The sequence below is a fragment of the Antechinus flavipes genome, chromosome 3 (genome assembly GCF_016432865.1).
Source record: "Antechinus flavipes isolate AdamAnt ecotype Samford, QLD, Australia chromosome 3, AdamAnt_v2, whole genome shotgun sequence".
Taxonomy (NCBI): domain Eukaryota; kingdom Metazoa; phylum Chordata; class Mammalia; order Dasyuromorphia; family Dasyuridae; genus Antechinus; species Antechinus flavipes.
This window is the reverse complement of record NC_067400.1, coordinates 623,466,897-623,477,887: the sequence shown is the minus strand read 5'-3', so window position 1 is coordinate 623,477,887 and position 10,991 is coordinate 623,466,897. Positions and strand designations below refer to the sequence as shown.

The 10,991-nt window shown below is 54.6% G+C and overlaps 1 protein-coding gene across 1 annotated transcript; it reads right to left on the bottom strand.

Moving 5' to 3' along the window:
- Positions 1-1,267: 1,267 nt before the first annotated feature.
- Positions 1,268-9,704, bottom strand: LOC127556508 (leukocyte immunoglobulin-like receptor subfamily A member 5). Its single transcript, XM_051989706.1, has 5 exons — positions 9,598-9,704; positions 9,310-9,345; positions 8,838-9,122; positions 7,084-7,377; positions 1,268-1,574 (listed from the first exon to the last, which is right to left on the bottom strand). Exons 1-5 carry the CDS (start codon positions 9,629-9,631, stop codon positions 1,402-1,404), a joined length of 822 nt encoding a protein of 273 aa, XP_051845666.1. The 5' UTR covers positions 9,632-9,704; the 3' UTR covers positions 1,268-1,401.
- Between the last annotated feature and the right edge of the window lie 1,287 nt (positions 9,705-10,991).

Genomic DNA, 10,991 nt, shown 5'->3' with positions numbered 1-10,991 from the left:
ATGTCTCATAGGGTATATTGGGAATACTATCAACATAGTCATTAAAGCAGAGGTGTGTTAGGAAATTTTTTGGGTCAAAGTTAGGATCCCATCTCTGATTTAGTATAAAGGTCTTATCAGTTAAGACCTGGGATAACTGCAACCTTAACTCCAAAGTCTACAAGCAATTAACTTGTATGGCAAGCCAACAAGTTATGGCAGAGACTGACATAATTAGAAAGTTTGCTGATTCTGGAAGAGGGAATCCTGGGACTCTACTACTTTGGGAGGAAAACCTGAATAACATGCAGCCTGGAAGTCACATCCTAGAGATTTTCTGTAATCTTTCGATACTTGTCGAAACACATCTTTCCATTCCCGTAATTCCTATGTTTAGTTAAAATATAACCTTATGGCTATCTGAAAATTCATAAGATAAGTTAATTCCATATGTAGTTTTTATAAGTAATGAAGTAGTTATCAGTTAAGAAAAAAACTCAGTATACAATGGATATGGTTTTATATATTGTCTTGACAATCAAAACTGTCCCTTTCGCTTACAAATGACAATACCCAAAGACCTAAAGCCTTTTTTGAAAAAATCCACAGGACGTCAGCCTTCCGAAGTATATAGGGAGCATACACTAGACTTTGCTGAAATACTTCATGACCCAGGGTTTCTCTTTTTCACTGAGAAAATAACAGTCCCGATACAATCTGCACTTGATCCTTGTTCCTTGTATCCAGGCAGCTGGTGGCTCAGTAGATAGAACTCTGGGCTTGGAGTTAGAAGACCTGTGTTGAAATCTTGCCTTAAATCACTTCCTAGCTATATGAGTTTGGTCAAATCACTTAAGCTCTGTATGTCTCAATTTGCTCTTTTCTAAAATGGGGATTATAATAATACCAACCATTCAAGGTTGTTGTGAGGATCAAATGGAAGAGTGTTTGTCAAGTCTTTTGCAAATCTTAAAATGCTGAGGAAATGTTGGTTATACTTTATTATCTATTTGACTGAGGAGCCATCTGGATGGTAGGATTGCTTCAGATAACTGGCATGGGCAGTATATAATTATGTAAGCTTCTTATGTACCGAGTCATCTTACAGGTATATTCTGCCATGGTCATCCAGCCTCAAATGGATATTTCTCAATGATATGTTCCAGTGGTATAGGAGACTGATCCCCAAACATCTGTTCTCTGCTTTTCATATTCGGTACATTAAAATCCCATAAAAAACTGTTTTAAAAAAGTAATGGTGGCTAAAGGCGTGTGGGAGGAGGCTCAGGTGGATTGCTCCTGCCATACCGTTGATGGGGATGGTGTGGACACTCGCCACCCAATGATGAGATTGGTGTAGACCCCCCAAATGCCTCTGTCTGAGAGTGGGCAGGACTCCGGGAGTCTCTGGGATCCGCGGCTTCAGTGCCCCCCAGCCCCACCTTCCCTTCTGTCAGAAGATGCAGGAGCTCCCCCTGGGTGTCCCCTGCAGCTGTTCCAGGCTTCAGCCAGCAGGACCCCCAGGAGGACGAGCACCAGTCCGGCCAGACTGAGGCGGATGACGTTGCCCACCGTGTAATCCTGGGCTGCAGGACCTGGGAGGGGAGAGAAGTCACTGGGAGAGGGACAAGGCCTCCCTCAATCGCAGGACCCCATGGGGGGGGGCAGGATTCCTCCCACCCCAGACCTGGCCCCAACCCCTGTCCCTGGGCTGGGAGTCTTGGTCATTCCCTGGCTGGGAGGCTGGGGAAGGATCTGAGGGCGGGGCCCTGGGAGAGAAGCCTGAGGGAGGGGCTGAGGCAGCTTCCCTCCTTCCTCATCCCCCTCAGAGCTTCCTCTGTAGGCCCCTCTCCTGGGACCTTCTTTTTGCCCTCACTTCTTCTCCTCCCCTTCATCCTTCATCTCCTGCCATGTTGGGAACAGCTCAGGGAGTGGGTAGAGCATGAAGCTTGTGGTGAGGAAGATCTTACGTCAGACAAATGGGACTAAGAAAGCCTCCCAGGGCTGATGGATCCAGTGAGCCAATGATGGCAGAGCATTGAAAGGGCTTCATACACTGATTCTACCATCACTATCCGGGTCAGCAGGCCTTTGCTGAGAATATCTAAGAACGGTCCCTGGCCTGGGGGAGCTCCCACTCGGGCTGGGAGAAGCCTAAAAACGAGTAGCTGTGTGCAAGATGGCAGGCGATGTCTGGGGCGGCTCGGGCGGGAGGGGAAGCGGCAGCAGGGAAGGAAGGTCTGCCTCCACCAGGGAAGACTGCCAGAGCCTCGAAGGGAACCGAGGGATTCAGGGTGGGGAATTTCAGGCACGAAGCACAGCAGGTACAAGGTCTGGAAGTGGGAGCTGGCGATAGTGTGAGGGACTAGGAATGAGGAAGCCCCCGTGTGAGGGAGGAGAAGACTGTGCTCAGGGAGCCTCCAGTAAGAGCAGGGCACAGCCTATGGGGGAGAGCTGAGGATCTTGGAAGTGACTAGCACAGGGAGGGGGTAAGGGTGAGGGGCTTGTGGGTATCCCCTCCCCTCTTTCTGTGGCTACACCCGAGTTCTTCTCTGGCCTCCTCAACCCCCTTCCTGGAACCCAGGAGGCATATTGTCATCTGGGGGACCAGCATAACTGGGCAGTGGCAGATGGTGAGGGAGTCTAGTGGGGTCAAGGGGCAGAGGCCCCAGGGTCTGCATTCTCTGAGCTTGACCCACTGTCCAGACCCTCCACTCCCTCTCCTCAGCCCTCCTGGCCCCTGGGGCAGGGCCCTGAGCAGGCAGCGTAGTGTCCCAGGACCAGGCAGGGAGCTTAGGAGGGCTGGGAGGGAGGGGGAGGGCCGGGGTCTCTCACCTGTGACCCTGAGTTCCAGGAAGTTACTGGAGAATGACCACTGATGGGGGGAGCGACTCTGAAAGCTGTAGCATCGGTACGTCCCTCTGTGGGCAGAGCTCACGGCAGGGATGATAAAAATGGCCTGAGAGCCCCATGCATAGGGCTGGGCCGGGGCCTGGGTGACCTGTGCTCCGTCCTTGTACAGGACACACTGATCTTGGGGCAGCTGCGAATGGCACTGGAGGGTCACGGCCTGTCCTGAGGCCACCGTGGAGTTGGGCCAGGCTGAGAGGGAGGGTGAAGGATATCTACCTGGGGGAACAGAGGCGGAAGTTAGGGCTCTAAGGCTTCTCTTTCAGGGTGGGGCAGATCTGGTTGCTGGGGGTGGGGAGGGGATTGGCCTTTATCTACCTAGACCCCAGCCTGGGGCTGAAGGAAGAAAGGAAATCTCCCAGCTTTTTGGGTAGAAGAATGATCTTGGAAACCTGGGGGGGGGAGGGAAGGAAAGTGGGTAGAGAGAGAGAGAGAGAGAGAGAGAGAGAGAGAGAAAGAGAGAGACAGAGAGACAGAGACAGAGAGAGAGACACACACACAGAAACAGAGACAGAAAGAGACAGAGACATAGTGACACAAAGAGAGACAGAGGGAGAAACAGAGAGGGAGAGATAAAGAGACAGAAGAAAGACAAAGAGACACACAGGGACAGAGACAAAGAGAGACACATACATACACACAGAGACAGACAGACACACACAGAGAGTCAGAGACAGAGCAGAAAGACAGAGAATCAGAAACATACAAAGACAAAGACAGACATACAGAGAAAGAAGGAGAAGGAGAGAGAAAAAGAGATGGAGGGAGACAATTATGAGACAGAGAAAAAATAAATAAATGGGGAATGGGTGAGGTGATGGGGAGACTTCTTCCTTAGCAGGGGCTGTGAGCGCTCTCTCATAGAATCTCTTCACGGGGCGGAGTGGGGGCAGAGTTAAGGCCTGTTATGATGCCAGTGGGCCCCAAAGCAGAGACTGCTGTCACTGTGGACCCTGGGGAGGTGCCTGGAAGTGATTTAGCGGGGATTCCCGGTTCGCTTCTACCCTGACTCTCTACAGAGACTCCTGGGGCTACCCAGAAGAGACACCCCACCCCCTCCTTGTGTTTAGGTCTGGGATAGGGGAGGGCACAGAGCAGCAGCAGGCCCCTTTACTCTTCTCTGGCTTTGGGAGGATCAGGGCTGAAAGGGGGATTTGGCCCATCGGCCCCGTGCCCCCTCCCCAGGGAACCACCAGCTTTGTCTGAGCTCCTGAACCCCAAGCTGAGCCGCCTGCCTCCGCTCTGCCTCAAAATGGGACCTGATTGAGGCAGCTGAAGGTGCAGAGGCCAAAGCCCTGGTCTTGGAGTCAGGAAGGCCCTGAGTTCAAATCCAGCCTCAGATATTTTCCTGTGAGGTGATTTTGGGTTAGTTGTTTCCTCTCTATTTGCCTCAGTTTCCCCATCTGTAAGATGGGGGTAGCATCCACCTGGCAGAGTTATTGTGAGGCTCTCATGGCACAACAATGTAAAGCACTTGGCACACAGTAGGTGCTGTATAAATGCTGACTCCCTTCCCCCACTTCTAGCCCCAGGGGAGAGCAGAGGCAGGGAGAGGGTAGAAGGCAGAAGGGCAGGATCAGAGGGCAGCTTAGGACCAGACTGGGCTGGGGAGGAGCTCAGGGGCTGCTGGGACCCCGCGCCAGCCCTGCCTGGGGGGCGGAGTGACCGGGACTTCCTCACCCGTGACCACCAGCTCCAGGGGTCACTGAGCTCTGACCAGAAGGACGCTGTTCTGTAGTAGCAGGAGTAGGTCCCTGCGTGATTCAGTGTCATCGATGGGATGGAAAACTCGACCTCAACTTCCTCCGACACCTTGGAGTCGATACGTTGGAATCCAGATCCCAGCTCTTTCACCAGAAAGTATTCAGCAGCCCCCGGTGACCCCCGGCACCTGAAGGTCACGCTTCTCCCTAGGGGCACCAGTGTCCCATTCTCTGCCCTGAGGGAGGGTCTGGGAAGCTCGTCTGGAAGAGAATGAGAGCTGTCAGCTCCAGGGGATCCCCTGCTCTCTGCTCCCCCAAACTGGGTCCCCCCTTCAAACCCTGACAGTCCAGCCCAGACCCCCCTCACCTCCCTCTCCTGGGGAGCTGTCTGCTCTGGGGGGAGGGGGAAGGGGAGGAATAAAAAAGGGGGGAGGGGGGAGGACTCACCTTCCTGTGCCCTCATCCTGTGGCCCAGACACAGCCCTGGCAGAGAGGACCCTGATTACTATTGGTCAGTCCCCACTCCCTCCCTACCCAGAGCAAGGAGACAGGACCCAGAGCCTGGCTCAGAGACCCCCCCCTCCCCGGGGCTTCCAGCTCCTCTCCCCCTCTCCCCCATCTTGCTGGCTGATCTCCAGCTTGTCGGGCCCTTTCTCCCCCATAAATTGGGGGTGGGGGCGCTGAATCTGGGGCTCTGTAAAGTCCCCTCCAGCATAGGGGCTTCTTAGGACTCACCAAGGCACAGCAGGGCAGAGAGGGTTGGGCTCATGGTGGTCCCAGTGGGAGAGAGGACTGATGGCAGACCAGGACATGAACTGAGATGTGACCAGGGCTGGTCCTGCTCTGAGGTTCCCAAATTCTGCGAAAGTGTACTTCCCCTTCCTCTTTGTGGGTGCTGCCTCCTTGATAGCCCCATGCTGTGGGGGGAAGGATGGAGGGGAGTCACCTTGTGTCAAATGAAATAATTCTTGCTTTTTTGGTGCTAATTCAGGCTTCAGAACCTGGGAAAGATCCCCAGAGAAGCGTGAGTTGTGAGCCTCACAGTGCCCCTCCCACCTTTCTCCCAATTGGCAGGTGTTGGACTCCCTAGGGGGTTCTATGAATCTCACCCCGGTCCCCAGACTAGAGCCTGCTTTCAGACTGAACCTGCACCCAGCCACGGCTCTTTGGGACTGGACTCAACCCCCAATGTAGCAGACAGCCTTCCTGGATTCTGGTTGTCAAGGGGTTAAAGCTAAACCTCCAATAAGGGGCTGATGGTGGGGCTGATGCCTTAGGGCCCAGGGGGGTCTGTTCTGGAGTTTTCCCAAGAACTTGTTGGCTCCAGCCCATCCTCAGGATTGCCTGGGTCTCTGCCTTCTGTGGATGGGAGGTCTGGGACTCCCAGCTTGCCCCAGAGGATCCGGTCCCAGGACAGGATTCCTCCTCCACTAGAGTGTGTGGAATGCTGAGCAAGGGCCAGCTCCTCTGGTGTGAGGGTTGTTCATCTCCCTTTGGGCTTTATCTGCCAGCCAGTTCTTAGCTCCAAGAACATGTACCCACTGTCACCACACAAAGTAAAACCATCCTGGCAGAACCATATTGAGGTGGGGGACGTCTGATATGTCTCACACCTGGGAAACTTTCCATGGCAGAATGGGAGGATGAAAGCCTCCCAGGGCTGATGGATCCAGTGAGCCAATGATGGCAGAGCATTGAAAGGGCTTCATACACTGATTCTACCATCACTATCCGGGTCAGCAGGCCTTTGCTGAGAATATCTAAGAACGGTCCCTGGCCTGGGGGAGCTCCCACTGGGGCTGGGAGAAGCCTAAAAACGAGTAGCTGTGTGCAAGATGGCAGGGGATGTCTGGGGCGGCCCGGGCGGGAGGGGAAGCGGCAGCAGGGAAGGAAGGTCTGCCTCCACCAGGGAAGACTGCCAGAGCCTCGAAGGGAACCGAGGGATTCAGGGTGGGGAATTTCAGGCACGAAGCACAGCAGGTACAAGGTCTGGAAGTGGGAGCTGGCGATAGTGTGAGGGACTAGGAATGAGGAAGCCCCCGTGTGAGGGAGGAGAAGACTGTGCTCAGGGAGCCTCCAGTAAGAGCAGGGCACAGCCTATGGGGGAGAGCTGAGGATCTTGGAAGTGACTAGCACAGGGAGGGGGTAAGGGTGAGGGGCTTGTGGGTATCCCCTCCCCTCTTTCTGTGGCTACACCCGAGTTCTTCTCTGGCCTCCTCAACCCCCTTCCTGGAACCCAGGAGGCATATTGTCATCTGGGGGACCAGCATAACTGGGCAGTGGCAGATGGTGAGGGAGTCTAGTGGGGTCAAGGGGCAGAGGCCCCAGGGTCTGCATTCTCTGAGCTTGACCCACTGTCCAGACCCTCCACTCCCTCTCCTCAGCCCTCCTGGCCCCTGGGGCAGGGCCCTGAGCAGGCAGCGTAGTGTCCCAGGACCAGGCAGGGAGCTTAGGAGGGCTGGGAGGGAGGGGGAGGGCCGGGGTCTCTCACCTGTGACCCTGAGTTCCAGGAAGTTACTGGAGAATGACCACTGATGGGGGGAGCGACTCTGAAAGCTGTAGCATCGGTACGTCCCTCTGTGGGCAGAGCTCACGGCAGGGATGATAAAAATGGCCTGAGAGCCCCATGCATAGGGCTGGGCCGGGGCCTGGGTGACCTGTGCTCCGTCCTTGTACAGGACACACTGATCTTGGGGCAGCTGCGAATGGCACTGGAGGGTCACGGCCTGTCCTGAGGCCACCGTGGAGTTGGGCCAGGCTGAGAGGGAGGGTGAAGGATATATACCTGGGGGAACAGAGGCGGAAGTTAGGGCTCTAAGGCTTCTCTTTCAGGGTGGGGCAGATCTGGTTGCTGGGGGCGGGGGGGGGGGATTGGCCTTTATCTACCTAGACCCCAGCCTGGGGCTGAAGGAAGAAAGGAAATCTCCCAGCTTTTTGGGTAGAAGAATGATCTTGGAAACCTGGGGGGGCGGGAGGGAAGTGGGTAGAGAGAGAGAGAGAGAGAGAGAGAGAGAGAGAGAGAGAGAGAGACAGAGAGATAGAGACAGAGAGAGAGACACACACACAGAAACAGAGATAGAAAGAGACAGAGACATAGTGACACAAAAAGAGACAGAGGGAGAAACAGAGAGGGAGAGATAAAGAGACAGAAGAAAGACAAAGAGACACACAGGGACAGAGACAAAGAGAGACACATACATACACACAGAGACAGACAGACACACACAGAGAGTCAGAGACAGAGCAGAAAGACAGAGAATCAGAAACATACAAAGACAAAGACAGACATACAGAGACAGAAGGAGAAGGAGAGAGAAAAAGAGATGGAGGGAGACAATTATGAGACAGAGAAAAGATAAATAAATGGGGAATGGGTGAGGAGATGGGGAGACTTCTTCCTTAGCAGGGGCTGTGAGCGCTCTCTCATAGAATCTCTTCACGGGGCGGAGTGGGGGCAGAGTTAAGGCCTGTTATGATGCCAGTGGGCCCCAAAGCAGAGACTGCTCTCACTGTGGACCCTGGGGAGGTGCCTGGAAGTGATTTAGCGGGGATTCCCGGTTCGCTTCTACCCTGACTCTCTACAGAGACTCCTGGGGCTACCCAGAAGAGACACCCCACCCCCTCCTTGTGTTTAGGTCTGGGATAGGGGAGGGCACAGAGCAGCAGCAGGCCCCTTTACTCTTCTCTGGCTTTGGGAGGATCAGGGCTGAAAGGGGGATTTGGCCCATCAGCCCCGTGCCCCCTCCCCAGGGAACCACCAGCTTTGTCTGAGCTCCTGAACCCCAAGCTGAGCCGCCTGCCTCCGCTCTGCCTCAAAATGGGACCTGATTGAGGCAGCTGAAGGTGCAGAGGCCAAAGCCCTGGTCTTGGAGTCAGGAAGGCCCTGAGTTCAAATCCAGCCTCAGATATTTTCCTGTGAGGTGATTTTGGGTTAGTTGTTTCCTCTCTATTTGCCTCAGTTTCCCCATCTGTAAGATGGGGGTAGCATCCACCTGGCAGAGTTATTGTGAGGCTCTCATGGCACAACAATGTAAAGCACTTGGCACACAGTAGGTGCTGTATAAATGCTGACTCCCTTCCCCCACTTCTAGCCCCAGGGGAGAGCAGAGGCAGGGAGAGGGTAGAAGGCAGAAGGGCAGGATCAGAGGGCAGCTTAGGACCAGACTGGGCTGGGGAGGAGCTCAGGGGCTGCTGGGACCCCGCGCCAGCCCTGCCTGAGGGGCGGAGTGACCGGGACTTCCTCACCCGTGACCACCAGCTCCAGGGGGTCACTGAGCTCTGACCAGAAGGACGCTGTTCTGTAGTAGCAGGAGTAGGTCCCTGCGTGATTCAGTGTCATCGATGGGATGGAAAACTCGACCTCAACTTCCTCCGACACCTTGGAGTCGATACGTTGGAATCCAGATCCCAGCTCTTTCACCAGAAAGTATTCAGCAGCCCCCGGTGACCCCCAGCACCTGAAGGTCACGCTTCTCCCTAGGGGCACCAGTGTCCCATTCTCTGCCCTGAGGGAGGGTCTGGGAAGCTCGTCTGGAAGAGAATGAGAGCTGTCAGCTCCAGGGGATCCCCTGCTCTCTGCTCCCCCAAACTGGGTCCCCCCTTCAAACCCTGACAGTCCAGCCCAGACCCCCCTCACCTCCCTCTCCTGGGGAGCTGTCTGCTCTGGGGGGAGGGGGGAAGGGGAGGAATAAAAAAGGGGGGAGGGGGGAGGACTCACCTTCCTGTGCCCTCATCCTGTGGCCCAGACACAGCCCTGGCAGAGAGGACCCTGATTACTATTGGTCAGTCCCCACTCCCTCCCTACCCAGAGCAAGGAGACAGGACCCAGAGCCTGGCTCAGAGACCCCCCCCTCCCCGGGGCTTCCAGCTCCTCTCCCCCTCTCCCCCATCTTGCTGGCTGATCTCCAGCTTGTCGGGCCCTTTCTCCCCCATAAATTGGGGGTGGGGGCGCTGAATCTGGGGCTCTGTAAAGTCCCCTCCAGCATAGGGGCTTCTTAGGACTCACCAAGGCACAGCAGGGCAGAGAGGGTTGGGCTCATGGTGGTCCCAGTGGGAGAGAGGACTGATGGCAGACCAGGACATGAACTGAGATGTGACCAGGGCTGGTCCTGCTCTGAGGTTCCCAAATTCTGCGAAAGTGTACTTCCCCTTCCTCTTTGTGGGTGCTGCCTCCTTGATAGCCCCATGCTGTGGGGGGAAGGATGGAGGGGAGTCACCTTGTGTCAAATGAAATAATTCTTGCTTTTTTGGTGCTAATTCAGGCTTCAGAACCTGGGAAAGATCCCCAGAGAAGCGTGAGTTGTGAGCCTCACAGTGCCCCTCCCACCTTTCTCCCAATTGGCAGGTGTTGGACTCCCTAGGGGGTTCTATGAATCTCACCCCGGTCCCCAGACTAGAGCCTGCTTTCAGACTGAACCTGCACCCAGCCATGGCTCTTTGGGACTGGACTCAACCCCCAATGTAGCAGACAGCCTTCCTGGATTCTGGTTGTCAAGGGGTTAAAGCTAAACCTCCAATAAGGGGCTGATGGTGGGGCTGATGCCTTAGGGCCCAGGGGGGTCTGTTCTGGAGTTTTCCCAAGAACTTGTTGGCTCCAGCCCATCCTCAGGATTGCCTGGGTCTCTGCCTTCTGTGGATGGGAGGTCTGGGACTCCCAGCTTGCCCCAGAGGGTCCGGTCCCAGGACAGGATTCCTCCTCCACTAGAGTGTGTGGAATGCTGAGCAAGGGCCAGCTCCTCTGGTGTGAGGGTTGTTCATCTCCCTTTGGGCTTTATCTGCCAGCCAGTTCTTACGCTCCAAGAACATGTACCCACTGTCACCACACAAAGTAAAACCATCCTGGCAGAACCATATTGAGGTGGGGGACGTCTGATATGTCTCACACCTGGGAAACTTTCCATGGCAGAATGGGAGGATGAACACAACTTGTTCCACAGGCCATGAAGAAGAGTGAAGCAAGATCAGTGAGTGCTTAAAGCTGGGTCAGACACAGAAGGTACCATGAGCATCCATTGCATCCCAGACCACCACCAGCCATGCTGACTTTTGTCCTTGTTTCTAGACTCTGACTCTGGACAAGAGTGAGACTGAGACTTTGGGCAGCTCTGCCTCACTTAAATCCATCAGCCACAAGTTACTGGTCATCAGTCCTTTTGAGGACTCCTGGGAAACCAGTGTTTATGAGCCCCCACCTAGTGTATTCCCATAAATCATTCAGCCAGTTGCTGTTTCCTCAATATCAATTGTAAAAGTGAGCATTGATTGAAATTCTACTTTTAAAACAATCTATCACAATTACACAATCTCCTTACCTTTGTAACTTCCCCCTTCCCATTTGTTCCTGAAAAAGTAAAGCTGTAATGACCACATTAGCCCCCTGGATACCTTAGAATCAGCCGG

Coding starts and splice junctions, on each gene's coding strand:
- LOC127556508 (XM_051989706.1), bottom strand. CDS start 9,631: ATGAGCCCAACCCTCTCTGCCCTGCTGTGCCTTG. Junction 9,346..9,597: donor CTCTGCCCTGCTGTGCCTTG/GTGAGTCCTAAG, acceptor CCTCTCTGCCAG/GGCTGTGTCTGGGCCACAGG. Junction 1,575..7,083: donor CCTGGAACTCAGGGTCACAG/GTGAGAGACCCC, acceptor CTCCCCTCCCAG/GTCCTGCAGCCCAGGATTAC.